The sequence below is a fragment of the Rhynchophorus ferrugineus genome, unplaced genomic scaffold, assembly GCF_030347505.1.
Source record: "Rhynchophorus ferrugineus isolate W39M unplaced genomic scaffold, kcgeb_rfMv2 rfM6, whole genome shotgun sequence".
Lineage (NCBI taxonomy): Eukaryota > Metazoa > Arthropoda > Insecta > Coleoptera > Curculionidae > Rhynchophorus > Rhynchophorus ferrugineus.
The window spans coordinates 26,819,163-26,838,288 of NW_027472585.1; the positions used below are offsets into that span (position 1 = coordinate 26,819,163).

General features: G+C 31.2%; 2 protein-coding genes across 6 annotated transcripts in view; one reads left to right on the top strand and one right to left on the bottom strand.

The window, feature by feature from the left end:
• Positions 1-137: 137 nt before the first annotated feature.
• LOC143197873 (uncharacterized) lies at positions 138-13,125 on the top strand. 4 transcript variants are annotated; one of them, XM_076406645.1, is made up of 3 exons: positions 7,758-7,848; positions 8,200-8,310; positions 12,238-13,125. In XM_076406645.1, the coding sequence occupies exons 1-3, from the start codon at positions 7,830-7,832 to the stop codon at positions 12,846-12,848; spliced, it is 741 nt and encodes a 246-aa protein (XP_076262760.1). In that variant the 5' UTR covers positions 7,758-7,829; the 3' UTR covers positions 12,849-13,125. The 4 variants fall into 4 exon arrangements, with proteins under 4 accessions (XP_076262761.1, XP_076262763.1, XP_076262762.1 ...); XM_076406646.1 differs by lacking the exons at positions 7,758-7,848; positions 8,200-8,310 and adding an exon at positions 138-220; XM_076406648.1 differs by lacking the exons at positions 7,758-7,848; positions 8,200-8,310 and adding an exon at positions 147-287.
• Gmap (Golgi microtubule-associated protein) overlaps positions 1,335-19,126 on the bottom strand; it is a 94,066-nt gene continuing 76,274 nt past the window's right edge. For both annotated transcript variants that reach the window (XM_076406635.1, XM_076406636.1), the window contains 3 exons: positions 4,603-7,585; positions 4,211-4,414; positions 1,335-2,008 (listed from right to left, as the gene is read on the bottom strand). In XM_076406635.1, the coding sequence (XP_076262750.1) occupies positions 1,476-2,008; positions 4,211-4,414; positions 4,603-7,585 (3,720 nt within the window). In that variant the 3' untranslated portion in view covers positions 1,335-1,475. The remainder of the gene's footprint in view (positions 2,009-4,210; positions 4,415-4,602; positions 7,586-19,126) is intronic.

The window sequence follows — 19,126 nt, forward strand, 5'->3', positions numbered from 1 at the left end:
ATTTTAATATTAGATAAAATAGTTAATCGATAATTTAGCACTATAATATATGCATAATATTAGTCATATCATCTGTAAATTCAATTTAATTATGACCAATGTAGCCAATCATTAAATTAGAAAATTTTCTTCTATAATATTTAATTTTCATTTGGGAAAATTGAAATGTGCCGAAAATTTACGCAGTTTTTTTCAAGAAGTTATTGGAAATTGTTTGAAGGCTAGTATTTTCCCAACACATTCTCCCTATTTTTGTTTCCTCTAAAGAAATTAGAAATTTAGTAAAGGTACGTTTCTATAATATAAAATTTATTTTTAGCGCGTTCTCTAAAATATTTTATAAATGTGTTTTTGCCGGTTTTGCTTATATTTGTAGCATTACTTTAACAACATTAACAAACTAAATTATTATAACATCCTTTTCCTGGTGTTTTTTATTCCTATATTTATACCTATGAAGATTTTGAGTTGTTAGATTATTTAAAAAACTAACACGTGCCGGTTTAACCTACTTTTTATGGGAGTTTAAAAATCATAGTCGATTTTCATTTTCAGTATCATATAAGATTTTATATAAACATGGCAATATTAAAAAATATGCATTTGAGATAATATATTTATCATATGACAGATGGACCGCTGATCTTTATTTAATCAGCTTTTATTTTAATCCCTTAGTCTTTTATCTGTAGCATAGAAAATGTGATGGTATTTATCCATGCGATACGATTAGTCACTATCCGGGTTGTGCGAATTTGAAATAAAGTCATATAATTAAGTGTTAATTAATGTAACAAATTAATGTTTTTGAACACAGATAAGGAATGTAGTATATAGAAATACTACGAATTTTGAGCGCTTTCTGGTCAGATATTGACTTTGAATTATATCGGCTGATATTGTCGGAGACAAAATAGAGCAGGTTAAAGATTAAAATACCTTCATCACAAAGGTATCTTTAGAAATTGATAAAATCTCATTTTCACTTCATTCCTGATCCATGTATTAAAACATTTGTAGTTACCACACTTCAAAAAATAATTGAAAGGCATTATATATTGCGTATCGACTTTGCCGAAAACGCTTTTGCAATTATGAAATAGAATTTTTAAAGTGATCAGACACTAGCTGCTTATTCATGATTCACTTCATACTTCCTATCTTAGAACTTATTTGTACATAGAAGAACAATTTTGAATCATAAGTAATTTTTTTTGACTGAATTAAGAATGGAATTCAACTCACATATTCAATACTTAAATAAACGGGCATTTCTTCAAAAAGAAAATTAAACAATATAATTTTTATTGAAATTAAAATAAAACCAGGTTTAATAGACTTAAAAATTTATTTACATAACTTTCAGTTTTATATTTTAACAATATGAGATAAAATGTTACAAATATATTAAATTTTGACAGTTATACAACAGTATTATACATATATGATAATAGTAGTTTATGTTTACAGCCAAACTAACTAGTGTTATCTTTTAACACATCTTTCAATATAGAGCTAGAATTTCGTATTTGACCAAAATCTGCGAATGTTGGTAACACAATCTCGTTTAAAACCATTGGAGATACAGATCCAGTGACTCTCTTGTTTGCTTCTCCATTTACTCCTGAATAAGAAGCAGCACTATCTAATAAATTAGGCACTATTCTAGGCTTGGATTCATTCTCTAAAAATTTAACAAATGCTTGGGACAAGGATTCATTTGACATATTTTGGACACTAGACTGTGGGAATAAAATAGATCCTAGCCAGGATGCTTGTTGGGCCTTGTTCAACTTAACTTTATCATGATCCTGTTGATTGAAATCTAATACAGTAGCAATAATTTTTAGTACTTGAGCTTGATCTTTATTCCAATTGGTATTTCCTGAAGATAAAAGTCCAACTACCAGGTTCTTAATCAGGCTTTTCTCAATTTTTCCGTCGGTCTGACTTGTTAAATTTTGAATTGTTTGTTCATTCTTTACAAGTTTCTGTTGTAGATGAGACACTGAAAATATATATATTTAGATAGTTATCTATTTATATATGTGTAAACTTAAATAGGAGTGGCATAGGTAGAGTCATAAGCTGAAAACTGTATGGTATTTACAATTTAATGATACACTATGTGTGTACAGTAGATAAAGAATCTCATATAAACTTTATCATATAGACATAAAATATTTACAGGAAGTGTAAAGCCAGCCACCTGGGTCTAATATAAAAATTTGTCCAGCTGTGTTTAACTGGCTTTAAGATAAGATTAGGGTATAAAATATTATCAAACTAGTTCTTGGAGTTTATTCACACAAATTGAAAATATATGTAATATTTTATCAGTATAACATTGGATGTTTTTTAATATCTCTGTATTACAATTTTTGTTATCACACCATATATACCAGTATATATGTGTAGCAAAGTGAAATCAATACACATCTTACAATTTCAAGTTCGGCATTCTATAGATTTTCCATCATCCTAAGATGGAATAACTTTTGATATGAATTTGTGTTATTTTGTCTTTTCAATATTTTCAATTTATTTTTAGTACTATCCTGTTATGTTGAACCAAGGAGAGGAGAGGAGATTTATATATCACTGTCAGTTATTGTTTTTATAGACTAAGGCACTATATATAGACTAAAATAACGGTTACCCACATTATGTAGTTTTCAACTTATGATTTGATACTTATATATATTATTAAGAAATAGGAAAGTTAAATTAGAGAAATTAAAAAAACTATAATCTAGCTTTTTCATTGGTCGTTAAAACAATAGGGTTCCAAATAAATGTGTATGTGAGACATATCAGCTGGGTGTAGTCGATGAAACATAGGGTGCAAGTGTTACTCAGGAACCGGTTTCTGATAACAACGAACCAGTACCTGATGTAATACTCATGCCCTAAATTTCCAAAATAAAAAATTGCACCATGCTCCACTTGTCCATGCTAAAAAAATAAAGGCTGCAATAAACATTTTCAAAATGGTCACATCAATAATACAACTTTTATAAGCACATCATATTATGGCAAGCGAACGATAACATTACTTCAAAACAAACAAAAATATTGGTTTTTTAAAATTACAGTATCTATAAGTAAAAAAAAAACCTAACAAACAGGGTAAGGAGCAACTAAAGTCTGTGATGAACGGACACTATAGTTTTTCAGAATCCCATTCAGTAACTGGGGATTACCAAAAAAACCTCACAGTTACCAGATGAGATTAAAAAAACATAGGTGACAAGCGTGCAGTAGGCTAAACCATTCACAAACAAAAAGTGCAATTGTGCGTGCTATACGACAATCCTACATTAAACTATAATACAATAGTAAAAATACAGTGTAATACTTGAAAGCTTTTAGGAGATTTTCAGCTTACATTATATTTATATTATGGCTAGTAAGTGTTCTATAATAAAATTAAAATTTCTAATTGACATTGTGTAAATTATTAACCAAAACTGACTAAACAACAGAAACAGGTAAGCGCCATTTGATAAAATGATTAGCAGTGAACTTTTAATGAAACTATAAACTGACCGGTAAAAACCTTTGATTATAAAGAATTTAGTTCTTTCAATTCTCTATAATACATATATGCTATTGATTTTTGATATCACGGTATGATAAAATATATTTAATGATAAAAATTATTTAAAAATACAAAGTAAATATAATGTCAAGATTCATTATTAACAGCTCACATATACACAAAACATCTCATAAAGCTTTCAATTTTATAAATCCAAAAATTAAAACGATGAAAAAATAAGTGATCGGAACAAAACTGCTATTGCCGATAAAAAGGTGGATATGATGTTAATTGCGAAGTTTTCACAGCCGTCCATGAAAATATCAGTCGATATTCTGGTTATTCCAATTCACCAGAATTACCAGCTGATATTTCAAAAACGCCCGCCTGAAATGAACGTTTTGACTGTAGAAGGTGTACAAATAATTTTGTTTAAGAAATTTGAAAACAGCATACTAATTTTCTCTTAAGAATTAATTTCGGATCTAAACTGTCTTCATTAGAAATACATTGTTCAGTTTTCTGTCTGATTTTAATAAAAAATTTATATTTATTCATCGTTAGATCATAGTTATTTTTACTAAAATGAATGTTATGTGACATTAATCATGTAATGTAACAATTTAGAGCTGAAATTTATAACGAGCAACAAATCTGAATGACATTTACCTTCTTCTTTAAGTCCTAGATTTTGTTTTTTTGTGATTTCTAACTGATCAGATAATCTGGAGGCTGCCTGGAGACCCTGTTTGCTATCTTCCAATTGCGTTTTTAAATTTTCAATATCCTTTTTAAGGTCAGCTTGGAGTTGCTTTTCGGCGTTGATTTGACGTCGTATCCTGTCTGTTTCTTTGATGATGTCCTTTTCGCGATCTGATACAATGATAATTTAAAAAAATAAATATTAACTTCAGTGCTATTATTAATTATAAACTGATCTATTATTTTTTCAATCTAACAAACTATCGCAAACATATGGTTAACAGCAAACGGAAATAACTGTCATATATCTTATTAATGTAGAACGTTTGTTGTTTCTCACGCGTATATTGTTGCCTTACCTTTTTGGAACTGTTCCAAAACGAATTGTAAATTGGCCAAGGCCACTGCTTGCTTATTATTGGCATCTTCAGAGTCAGAAATTTTCTTCATCAGCTCTTCCCTCTGGTTGGTGACTGTTTGTAGCTGTTTCTGTAAGGCCTCCACTTGTTGATTAGCACGAATACTCACCGACGTATACATGGTACTCGAGTTCTTTTCTCTTTGTTCAAGGTCGGCAAGCTTGCTCTGTAAATCGGCATTTTTCTGCTCCACTTGAAGCAGTTCTTGAGTATAATGTTCCTCGACTTCCATCAGATGCGATTGCAGGCGTTCTAGTTGCTTCGAGAGTGATATTTCCTTATCTGTAGGTCCCGACTTTGATTGTTCTTCAATTAGATTATTGGTTAGTATTTCGGATTTTTCTTTTAAGAAATTAATCTGGTCTGTTAACTTGTCAATTTCCTCATTTTTCTTGGCCAAGTTTTCATTAAGACTGCTAGTTTGAACTAGTTGTGCCTCCATTTTAGCAGATTTATCAGTTTCCTTCTGAAGAACATCCAATAGTCGTTGAATTTCATTATGGTAAGTAACACTCTCCTGGTGTTTTACAGTTATCATGTTAATCAACTCATTCCGAGAGGTTGTAAGTTCTTCCACTTGTTTTTGCAGGCTTAGTATTTCTTTTCGCAATTCTTCGGTTTCTTGGGATTCACCATTATTACTGTCCAATATTTTTTGTAATTCAGCTCTCAATAGGCGTATTTCTTCTTCATGTCTTGAAATTAAACTTTGATGCCTGTCATTGTCCACTTTTCTATCATTTTGTAATTCTTCATACATGTTTTTACAGTCGTTTAGTTCATCGACAATACGTAAAATTTCTTCTTCTTTTAGTTTCAGCTGTGCCTTCAACTCAATTAGAGAATCATTGTCTTCTGTTAGTTTAGAAAGTTTCTCATTCTGTTCCTTTATATCAATTAACTGATTGTTTAACGAAAATTGTTCGATTTCTTTTTGATGCAACTGAGTATTAAGATCTTCACACTTCAATAGTACTTCGTCATATTTTTGAAGAATATTAGTATACTTGTTTTCACAATCGGTTAAGCATGTTTTTAGGTTTGCAACTGAATTTTCTAAATTCACTTTCGTTTCTGATAGAAAAATATTCTCTTTACTTAGAGTATCATATTGTAATTTAAGCGATGTTTCAGACATTTTTGACTTTTGTACCTTTTCAGTGAGACTTTTAATTTGACCTTCGGCGTTTCTTCTTAAGTCCTCTTCGGTTATCAATTTCTCCTTTAATTCATTCAAATCACTTTTTAGATCAATGTTATTCATGGATTCAGTTTTCATTTGGTCGTGTTGTTTAGATAACTGGCTCAATTTCACATTAAGGACCTCCATTTCCTCTCGAAGATTATCAATAGTGAAGTTTGCCTCAGAGAGCTGGTATTCAGTATTTTCAAAATCGGCTTTGTTTTTATCCAGTTGCGATTTCAGAATATCGTTATCATTTTGGGCATCAGCTAATTCGGATTTGGTTTGAATTAATTCCTTGACAGTGGTATCATGATCTATTTTAAGACTGTCATAGCTGCTCAGTAATTCTCGGTAATCCTCGTGATTCAGTATAGTTGATTCCATAGGTTCTGGCGATTTGCTTTCATTTTCGACAATCTTTTCGAGTTCTTTGATCTTCTCGTTGGCATTATCTAAAGCCGTTTCCAAAAGAACCATGCTGTCCTCGTTCGATTCCGATATTGGCTGTAAAACCGAATTAGATTTGCACGATTCGATTTCCGACATCAGCATGTCGTTGCTGGTGATTAGGTTCGTTATTTCCGTTTCTAGCTCCTTGATTGTTTCAGTTTTGTGGATTACCTCATGACTAAGTACGTCCGAATGCTGAAGAAGTTTCTCGATTTCGTTATTTTTCTCGTTCAACAAGTTGTTTTTCTCTTGAGTGGTCTCCAATATTTGTCTTTCCAGCGATTGGCATTTGTCTTTAAAATCTAGCAATATTTTAAAAATACTTTCAACGTGTTTGTTGAATTCCATGACTTGGGGGTCCTCCGACGGTTCGTAATTCACATATTCTGAATTTAGGTAGCGTTTTACATTTTCTGTGAGTATGTTGATGTAAGCTCTGTGCATATCATCATTCTTTAATTTAAGGTTTTTATAGTCTTCATTTAATTTTCCGATTTTTTCCCCAAAATCTTTCAATGCGGATTCGTGTGATCTTTTTAGTTCTTCAATCTCGCAGCTGGCTGTGTTTAAATCATTCTGTAAAGTTTTATGAACATCTGCGTTACTACCACCTTCATTCCTAACAGTATCCAATTCTTCTTTAAGCGAAGTTACCTGTTTTTCGTAACTATCTAATATAAAAGCTAGTTTCTTATAATTCTCCGCATCCTCTTTACTTTTGGATTCGGAAAATATGATTTGTTCTTTAGCCTGCAGAAGTTCTGTGTAAACTTGTTTGAGTTCATTCTCGCTTTTACTCAAATCCGATTGTAATTTCAGTATTTCTTTCTCGTTTGCATTCTTAAGATCCTCAAGAGTTTTTTCCAATGTACCGTGAGTACTTTTCAAAACACTGAGTTCTTTTTTAGTTTCCTCTAACTCTACGGTCAAATCGTGATTTGTCTTATCGTTGATTGAAGACGTTTGAGAGATTTTCAGATCCTTGAGTTGTTTTTCTAAATTTTTCTCCCTAATAGTAGCCGCTTTATGCTGATGCTGTAACTGATCGCATTTATCATTCAGCCGATGGTTTTCTTCCTGCAATTTCTCCCGCATACTGACCAGTTGGCACAAATTTTGCTGATTCTCCGCATCTAGTTGTTCTAGTTGCGCTATCAGATCATTTTTTTCGGTTTCCAGTTCGTTCACTAGTATTTTCAAGTTGGTAAGGTCGTCCTTCGTGTCCGTTTCGTCTTCTGGCGTCCAATCCCACTTGTTTTCCCCATTTTGTTGACTCGTTATCTGAAACTAATAAGCGAAAAAATAAATGTTATGATACAACGACTGCGATAGTACATAATTAAAGACACATGGTCAGCGCGGGCAAGTGTTTTTTTACCGAAGAACTGGAATTATCCGGTTGTTCTTATCAAATTTGCTTAAAACTATAAATAACCAAACACGGTCACTTTTTCACGAGTAGTACTTATAATCTCTGTTAGTACGTGAAGTGTATTGATGTTTGTAGTGCAAGGAAATATTGCAGTGAAAAATGGGCGGTCTAACGAAAGGTGAATATTTTCTGACGATCCATTTTAACTTATGTGACAACATACTAGCGACGAGACGTGCTGTAAATTTTGCCGTCCTAGCGTTTAAACAGTGTCTTTTTTCCCTAGGTGGGAATTTTGCTGATTAAAATGGTAATGAACGACAGCAAAACGAACCGCGGTACAGATAACGAAAGCCTTATCGTGGTTTCGCCTTTCCAGTCGGCATAATTTGACCGCTTAAGCTGTGCTTATAAAAACGACATTAGTTTCTCGATGTTTAAATATTTATTAGTTTTTTGTACATCTCTCTTTACTTGTTATAAATATAAATGGAGCTTATTTCTCTATGTATTAATAAGAATTTTTTAGTTGCTACACTAGCGAAAAGAATATTTTATGTGAGGAATTGGAAGCACATAACGAACATGAGTACTTCTTCAAAGTCAATTCTTAGATCCCCACTACTACGGATGCATTTAGGTGTGTTCATATAGCTTTATATGCAAAAATAAATAATATTTAGATCTGAAATATATTGAATGAATAATACACAAATCGCATTACGTAGGGTATGTTTAATAATATTATAAATATGTTTTAATTATAAATATGTAATTTTTTTTTATCTAAGGGAGTACTCTAGTCTAGAAATTTAAATAAACTGATTTTTCACAATTCAATCCTTTAAGAATATGCCCATAAGAAAGTTTTTACAAAATTTAAATTATTTTCGGAGATACAGTGACGCGGCATCTAAAAACGAAACTTTGAACGCCTCTTTCTCAATACGATCGGCAGATCCAAAGTTCTGCTGAACCGATTTGCTTGAAATTTGGTTTAAGCCTTCATTCATTCTTCAAACGTAACAAGCATCTATAAGTATATATATAACAAAATTAGAATTTTAATTATTAAAAAAAAAACGGAAATTAAAAACAATGGTAAAAAAGTCTCGTTTTTTCAAACAGCCGTAATTTGGCAAAAACATTCTTATGTTTATTTTATAAATCGGTGTAGTGGAACTTGGGATATGTCAATCGGTTCCAAAAAGGTATTTTCGAGAAAAACGCATTTTATGTTTCGCTTTTCACTATTAACAGTTATATCTCCGAAAATATGAAAAATAGATTTCTTCAAATTTATAGGCGGTATATTTTAACCGATTTGAGGACATGTTTAATTCTTTAATAACATTTAATAGATTTAATTATTATTAATCGGATCAACAGGACTTATTTTTCTATGTATTAATTAGAGTTTTTAAATAATAACACCAACCAAACATAAATCTTACACGAGAATATTGATTCATGAGGAACAATGAATTTCTAAATTACTAGAACTACCATGATTCATATAAATTTAGAAAAATCACTTTATTTAAGCAAGCTTATGTAAATATTTGCAATAAATCCAGAAAAATTACAATTTAAATACAATCATGTATGATTCTATTTCTCAGATATAAAATCATCATTCATTGTCAGTATATTTTATGTAACACCGGTTATACTTACATATCTTTTCTTATTTTATAATGGTATTTTTATTTTTTATCATCTAGTCTCCGGAATTGACAAAATGGCAATAACATAACCTTCTGTATTATATCACATTAAGAATGCATTAAAAGCACTTACTTCATTATAGCCATATAAATAATCTTAGAAAGTAGATCTCCAATACATTACAATCCAATAATTATTAATTATAATTATAAAAAATGTATTATTTTAGAACTATATACAAGAAATAATTCTGTACTATAATGAGGCATTCAAAGTATTGATAATTTATTCGACTGTATACTTCTATTGAGACTTCTAATTTAATTTATAAAATTAAGAGTGAGTTTTAATAATTTCATATAATTATTTCACATAATTACACAAGAAAAAATTTAATAGATTGATTACTTTGTCGAGGAAATTATTTCATACTCTAGGAAATAAGTCAGTATTATGGGGGTAAACATTTCTCAAGAACATTTATGATAGTAATAATAACCTAATTCATAATTTTATTATCAATTTTTTTTTATATTTCAAAGTTTTCGTTTATTCCAACCAGGGTTTATCTGGACTGGACCTACAGTTTAACGTTGCCTCCGAACCGCGGTCCTCGGTATTAAGCGCCTACCGACTGGCAAGTGACCAATTTAGAAATCATCCTATAAGACATCAAGTCTTACCCAGCCTGGTTACTGGCATGACGGGTTATTTTTCTTGTCGGATTTTGCACACTTGCCTAAGGACAATCACAAACATAAATTTACAACCATGCCCTAGCAGGATTCGAACTCGCGACTGTTGCAACAGTAGGAGGACCGTCCTGTCGCCTTTATGACTGCGCCAACCGAACCGATTAATGCAACTTAGTGTGGCCCTTCACTATTAAGGACGAAAGTTGGGTAAAGATAATAGGCAGACGTGGGGTGAACCCGGTTCTTCTTCAGTTAAGAATTGAGTGGTCTAGTATAAATCGACAAAAAGGTGTTTTTTTTATGTAAAAAGTATTTTATTTGTGGATTACCATGAAACTGGCAAACCTTTAACAGTAATTTTTGAAGTAACTGCATATTTAGGAATGAGAGTTCGACATGCTACCCACAATGCATAGTGAATATCTCAGGTTATTTTAATAACACGGGACAGATAAATACAGTGGGTTAGAAAACAAATATTTAAGGTTTTTAAAATATTTTTCAAAGTTGGGGTTATACGGTGGATGCACCAAAAGCCCATAGCCAATTTCTTTCAATTCTTATCGCATCAGGAAAGGCAATTGTCTTCTCTATTGATCAGTTCGGTAATTTTTTTAATCGCTTGCTCCAATACTTAAGTTGGGATAATTTTGGCTGCATAAATGTATTAACAGTAAATTACTTATTGTAATGTTCCTGTAATTATGTTAAAATCGACCAGCTTAGTGAATACTAACTCGGTATATTATCAGTTAAACTTTTTACAGTAGAGTATTATGGGCTTGCTATTTTAAATGTTAGGATATCCTTTAGTATCAGTAACCTCGAGTAATCCAAAACGAAAAGACTAACTGCCATGCGGGTCGTTAGGTTGAAATATTCTGAAAGTGTTAAATTCACTGTTAAATATTTGTATTTTATATCTATTTATAACTCAAGGTTCTGTATAAACTTTAAGTTAGATCTAGTTTTTTATTTTTAGTTCATTAATGCATAAGTATATTTTATACTAAATACAATCATATATATGTTATACAATGAAAAAAAAAACGTATTAGTTCACGAGCGATATGACGAATGTATTAAAACCACAAAAATAACATTTTACATGATATATAGTTAAGTAAATATATAATATATATATATAAATATATATATATATATATATATATATATATATATATATATACATACATATATATATATATATATATATATATATATATATATATATATATATATATATATATATATATATATATATATATTTGATTGGGTGTGTTCATATCTGCCGTCTTGTCTCATATGCAAGACTTTGATTTTACTAATTCAATTTGTGTTACAATATCATATTTAAAGTTAGCCATGTTCCTCTTTTAACCTTAACAATATCTCTGTACATAGTAAAAATCGGCACCGACATGAGTGGACCGATTGCGTCTTAATTTTATTTTGACTGTTCAGAACACTTTTTGATTTAGGTGTCAAAATCACCACTTTTAAAACGTCGTAACCAGTACTCACCTGTTGAAATTGATGGAGCATGGTTGCCATAAGAGTCACACAGCATTCGATGACTTTCACTTGCCTTTTTCTTCTAAGTGATGTAAAAAGTAAAACTTTCCGCAAATGCTATTTATTCGATACCTAATCAGGCATTTTTTACACTTAGACGAAATGACATACACTGAAAAGTGAGTCATGTCAGTGAGGCTTCAACATGGAGTTGGTTACGAATGTATCCGATGCGACTTAATACACAGTAACTTCATTTGTGGTAAATACTTTAAAGTTAATTCACAGGCCTGATAATAAATTGTTTCCAGTAAATAGATGTAAATAAATAAACAAAGCATAAGTGTTCAATGTGATCTATGATAAAAATTATTTCCTATACAAATAACATTTGAATAGGAAACATGTAACACAAACTTTTAACAATGTCAATTATTTAATTAATTTAAATTTGAAATATATATTGCTACGTGGCAAATAAAAATTGATGAATAATTTTTGACGTCACTGAATACTCACATCATATTGGGGAAAGCTATCGTTTATGATAACCTTTCAATAGAAAGCTTATATAAACAGTTCTTGTTATTATGTATTTTTATATGATATGTACACGATCCACATGTTTAATTTATTCAATACGGTTATCGAGAATTCCAGTTTTAATTAGTTTCTGTTTACTTTTACAGAATTATCTACTATGCATACGAAAGAAAGTCGCCCATTGGTATTCTGTGGTCCTTCCGGTTCTGGTAAAAGCACACTAGTGAAGAGGCTGATGGACGATTATCCAGAGCAATTCGGCTTCATCATCAGCCACACCACTCGAAATCCGCGACCTGGGGAGCGCCACGGTCAGCATTACTATTTCACTGACGAGAACGCGATGAGAACAGCCATAGATAACGGGGAATTCATCGAACACGCAGTCTTCAGCCAAAATATGTACGGCACTAGTTTCAAAGCGTTGGAAGATATTAGCAATCAGGGCAAGATTCCGATAATGGATATTGATATGCAGGGAGTGATTCAGGTGAAGTCCACGGCTTTGAACCCTTGGTGTGTGTTCGTGAAACCGCCGTCGATGGTGGAACTGAGAAACAGACTGATTGATAGGAAAACGGAAACGGAGGATAGCCTGGAGAGACGACTAAGTAAAGCTAGAGAAGAAATTAAGTATGGCATGAAAGCTGGCAATTTTCACAAAATAATCACCAATGATGATTTTAATAAGGCGTATCGAGAACTTAAGACTTACATAGAAGAAGAGGTGTTGAATAAGGTGATACCGTCTATATAAAAGATCATCATTTAATAATATACCAGACTGAGTATTAAATATCCCTCTACGTTGGATAATTGTTTGACAAATATTTTTAATTTATTTCCAGAGTAATATATCTGGTTTTTTTATACGATATCTAGCTTTTGTAGGATTTAATTTCTTTAATTTTAATAACAACATCAATATGCACAGAGAGGAATGGAATATCGAGTACTTTTATTTTGTATGTGTACAGTTGTATTGTAATTATTGTATCATATGTATAGGAAACAAGTAAACATATTTATTAAGATGGTCATTTCTTACTTATTCTATATTTTACTTTCAGATTCAATAGACATATCATAAGATTGACTTTGTATTGGTACTAGTGGTATTTTCTATCAGCATCGTATAATTTTCTTTTTTATTTGTAATTTGAGTGCTATTTGCCGTGTAAAATAAAATTATTTTGTTTGTTCAATTTAAAGAAATTTGCAGATGACCCATCTACGGTTAGACAGCATTTGAAATACTATCTTACCTTATATATAGTATTTTAAATACATACATACCCATTTGAACATGAATGCATTTAGTAATCTTATTAACGGGTGTATCCTGACGAAACGAAATTTCACGAAACTTCAGTGTATTAATTTAGTTTATTAGTTAAATAATATATAGTTATATTTACCTAGGCGACTAGATTTGCCAACTAGATATTAAATATTTTGACCACCAGAAACATGAATAATTTTAAGAAATATTCTCGTATTAGCAGGGTTCACTATTCTGCTACTGCTAAATGCATTTTTTTCGGAATATCTCCAGAAGGCCCTCATTGAAAAAGTTGAAGTCATAATAGACAGTCTTGGACATAAATTAATATATTCCTGACACACAAGATCGAACTCTCTACGATTACATAGTGCTGCTTATGAAAAATAAATCAAAATTAAATTACTTATTTGGTAAGCTGTGTAGGATTAACCTTTTCGGTCATAGAACTAGAATACTTTAGTAGTTTAATAGTATAGTTTAATGCATATAAATAAGAACTAGATTAGATCGGATGCAGGATTACAATTTGAGCCAGTTTACAGTTATTGTATCACAACTAAAAGAAAGCTTAGAAAGAAGTTTTTAAACCGTCATCTGAAATAATGGCGTCATGCTACCTTAGCTCAATCTTAGTTACAAAATGTGTTGGTTTATCGCCACAAATGAGAGGCAAATAATTTAAATTCATACCTTAGAGAAAAGTTATTAAAAAACATGAAATCATGCCTGGTAGTAAAAAACGTAAGTAGTATTAGCAAAAAATATGATGATTTATAGTTTTCGCGAACAGGGAGAGTGGATCAACCGCAGACATTAAAAATGGAGTTAGAATTATGCTTACTAAACGATAAAAGCAAAAAGCTTACCGTCTGAACGGTCTCCAAATATAAAAAATGTGTTCATGCTATAATATACAAGTTAGCTCATTAGAACCTGCAGGGAGATGGTTTTCTTTAGCAGGCTGTCATCCAGTCGTGTTAGGTGTTAGTTCACGTCGCTACTATATGGGGCCCATTTAAGCAAATAAGTCTGACTGTATTTTTCTGTTTGAAATTCCTCTAGAGGATAATGTTTGATATTGTTCTTAATAATAATGGCTATTACACGATGTAAAACCACTTCCTTTCAGATATTAGGGATATGGATAATATTAAGACGTCTTTCCGTTGTTGGCGTTCCAAGTCATTACTCGAAGGTTGAATCTATTTATTTTTTGGAACGGCTACTTATTAGTTCGAAGATACTATTTAGCATTTTATCCATCATCTTTTCAATTGCATCTATCGTACGTTAGTCAAGATGCCAAATAAATGTATGCCAATGATTGCGTACTAATTCAGAGTACTAAGTCCTTTTATATTAGACATTAGTTTTAATTGTATTTGCATAGCGATATCTTGTGGTGAAAAAATATTTCAAATGCTTTAAACAGATTTAATTTAAGGAAAATGGACTACCGTGTTCACAGATTGTTTTCATCAAAAAAAGTAAGGGTTAATCATCATCTAAATATAGTCGGTGCTCGTGAGTTTACTTTAGAACCAATACGGTGTTGTTTCATTCGACTTAACTGCATTGTCACGCGTTGTTGTCAATTTCGCTCACGCAATTTTAGTACTCAAAGTGTAGGGGAAGGGGGAAGGGGCAGCATTTTGTTTTGAGTTCCGGATGAGAGAAGGCATTATTTCGAAATTCGAATTATAAGGAATTCGAATAATTTCGATAATTATAATACATTATTACTTATTTAACTTACTGTAATATATTATATAGTTTTTTATTTAGTTATACAGTATACTGAGCTGACCATGAATGAATTGTGATTAATCAATTCGACTGGCATCGCATTTTTTTTTAAATGTAATCATACGTTATAAATTAAAGAATGATATTAAAAAGTTATTTTAAGGAAAACATAATTACACAACATGAAGAAGTATGTTATAAATCTTGGGGGTCGAAGTTAATTAATATTATTGTCTCTTGTATTTGTCCTTGATTATTTATTTTGCTTGGTTTTGGATATTTATTTGGTAGTTTATGAAAAATGGTTTGTTCTATTTTATTGTATAAAATAGTTTTTGGTGTACATCGAATTTTTACTTGAAAAAAAAATTACCGTTAGTTATCATCTAAATATAGTCGGCGCTGGCAAAAGAATGCTCGCTGGCAAGAAATTTTTGTCGAATGAAGAGGTGATCGCTGAAACTGAGGTATATTTTGAAGCAAAGGGCAAATCGTAGTACAAAAATGGCATTGAAAAGTTGGAGGTCGCTATAATCAGTGTATCACCCTTGGAGGGAATTATGTTGAATTTAAAAAAAATGCCAAAAAAATGTGTTTTACTATATAACGTAAGTTATATGGTAGGTCGGGGACTTTTCACTTTTCACTGTTATAAACCATCATGTATCAGTACCTAACATTTTACTTGTTTGTTCTTTAATTTGAAATAAATTAAGTTTACTGCCATATAGTTGTTTTTGTATTGGCCCTAATTTTTACAAGTAAAACGTGGGTAGACATTTTCATGAAAATATGTAATAGTTCATGTGTGTTGTAATGGTTATTTTATTCAAGTAAAATTACATCATCTGCGGCGTGTCTATATGATTTGTGAAGTAATAAATAATACATTTCAAATAAAGGATTTCAATTGTCTTTAATCTCAATGTATTTTATGACTACCAGTGAAATAGGACTGAATGAAAACTACACTTCTCATGTCACTAAAACATCAGCATCATTGATTAAAACTGATCTGATCTCACAGTTGGTTAAGATAACTGAATCTTAAGGTACGATGCTTATTATTTAAATCTGCTTTAAATTTGAAGGGATGCTTAAGTACTTACTTAATTTAGAAGATATATTAGTTGTTCAATAATAAGTTATATAACAGAAATATTACGGTCAAAATACATCACAATACATCTACTGTAAAGATTGAAATATGTAGAATTCATTGATTAATTACAACTATACATAAACTAAAATCTATTAATGCAATAATTTTTCAATAATTTATTTAGTATTTATAACTTACTATATCGGTTTTAAGTTAATAATTATAATTTGATTTTTCGAAGAAAGGTATTTGCTTAAGAGCAGAAATTAAGTGATAATAAAGTCAAAATATATACCTAAATTGATAGATTATAAAATTATCGGTAACTTTTTTCACTTGTATGATTTAGCTTTAATCAATTTAATTAAATCATAGGGATTATGTGCCTAATATTAAATTTAATGTTATAACCCAATCACTGGCGGATTTATCAGACTGAGTAGGTTGGAGAGGCTTATCACGTGTACCGGAAAGTCATTATGATTTTCAAGAAAATGGAAAAATGATTAAAATAGAATGGTTATTTCATTTGATTGGGATAGCATTTCATGATTTTAAGAAGTGCTTTCAACGCTTTCTTGACCGGTTTTGCTTTATGAGACGGCGCGTTATCGTGCTGTAATATCACTTTACCGTGTCTTCAGACCCATTCTGGATGTTTTTCGATCAATGCATGATTCAAATTCGTCATTTATTAACGATTTTCCATTTGCCCGTCATTTAATTGACGTGGTACCCTTATTCCTATCTCTGGGATTTTCCTCATAGCTTCTAATCGGGTGTTAATCCTTTCTTGGGCCACACTTAACGCTTTTGCTAACTGATTTTGAATTTGGATTGGGTCTTTATCCAGTAACCCTTGCAATTTCGCATCTTCAAATTGTTTTGATCTACAAAACATTATTTGTCTTGCACATCGAAATCTCAATTTTTGAACCTTCGAAGCCCATTGCAAGGTTAAAGACTGGACATTCAGGGGATTTTTCTATTGATTAAATAATCCAAGTAATGCGTACCGAAAATGCACGTTTTTAGACACGAAACATGGCATAACATTGCATACTTAAGCCTAGCGACATGTATTAGAAATACCGGCAATGACATTCCGGTACACCTTGTATATATTATAAAATGGTGTATACTATATTCCCTATGCGTAAAGACAAATGTCTCACACTGGCAACGTTGCAGTTGGAATAACTTCATTTCCCAAGATTATTGACTTAGTTAAATTTTGGTTAACATAGTTACCTAACTAAACTATTTTAAAAGATCATGATGGTGTAGGTAGGTTTCTTCATTAAAAAAATTAATCTTCCACACCAAGAGAGTTATATAAAACAGTGCATATCAGTGTCTATCCATCTAATACCGAAATAAATAGAACCGCGTTCGTTTTCGCGGGACTTTCGGATTGAAAAAGTGGCGGATGTGTGATTATTTTCTGATATCTAAAATTTATCATGCTTATTGTTATTTCTAGAATAGCTGACAATAAAGGTATAACGAATAAAATAGTTTTGTAACGTGATATTTTGCACAATACAGCTTCACAGAAAGACTGGAAACAATATCTGCGTACAAATATAGATGAGTAATCCCGAGTAAATATTTTTAAATTTCACTTGAATAAAGTACTACGAACTTTTGAGTGAAAATATAAATAGCGCGCAATTAACAAACCTAGTTATAATTCGTTATATATATAAAATATGTTTATATTAGATTTATTCATCTGTTTATGTTATATTATTTAAATCTTATGTTTCCTTATAAGTTGTATTGTTAATTATAGATGTCTCCTTTAATTTAAAATATGTATAGCATGCCAAATATTTACTAAGAATTTCGCATTTACTTTTTATTTACATGTTATGTTTCGTTTTGAAACTTATTTATCGTACTTATTTAGCTCGCAATAGTTCTGAACAACTACACAGTTCTGTAACAAAAGAGCAGTTTGAGTATTTTCAACGTATTTTGGCATGCTGAAAACGGAAATAAAATCGAAAAAATTCAGGATAATACGATTCAACATAATGGTGGATTTATATTAATTCATTAAAAAAGCTTTAATGTAGTTCTGCTTTACGGCGGTTTTTATGCGTCCATGTCCATGTCCCTGTAGGACATTCTATTCATACACCCCAAAGAAACCTATAAGAACTTGAGAACTTTGGGATTAAAGGGATCATCATATTAAAGCAGAGACAAATCATCAAAGCAGACGAACAGATCACTTGACTAAGGGCTTAAAATATTAAAATTTCTGAAAAAACCTCCCCTAAGAATCTCCCCATAAAAGTTCTTTTATCACCGCTGCACATAAAGTTGGGATAGATGAAGCAATTTGTAAAATCACTTTCCAAAAGTGGATATTACTGGAGATGCATATTTTTTAATCTTCTAGGCCTCTAAGAGACAAGGGTTCGACCGTTTATGAGTGATCCACAATTCATCACGATCATGACAGATCCTCAAAAAGAAGACAACAGGGACATCTTTTAAGGAGGTCATAGAGATACTATTCAGAAGGCCCTGATTATAGATTAATCGTCAAAAAGGCTAACAGCATTTCAAGGTTAGCAGCATGTACCAGTGTATCAGATAGCAACAAGTGAAAATGTACAAAGAGGAGCCTCATTGGGAAAAAGAAAATGATTTGATGTGTGCTAGTAAATACTATTTTCCATGTCTATTCCCTTTTATGTTAATGTATTTTTAATTTATGATAATCTTTAATTTTAATGTATGTTCGCCGATTTCTCCGTCAATTATGAACCGATTTTCAAAAATCTTTTTTTAGTCGAAAGAATGCACCCCGAAAGTAGTCCCATTGGAACCAAGTCAGGAACTGATGGGGGAGTGGGGGCAAATCGAGGAAAAACGTCAAATTTCAAAG

Excerpts from the sequence above, each read along its gene's own strand:
- LOC143197873 (XM_076406645.1), top strand. Across the intron at positions 8,311-12,237 it reads ACTACTACGGATGCATTTAG|AATTATCTACTATGCATACG; the intron begins GTGTGTTCATAT and ends TTACTTTTACAG.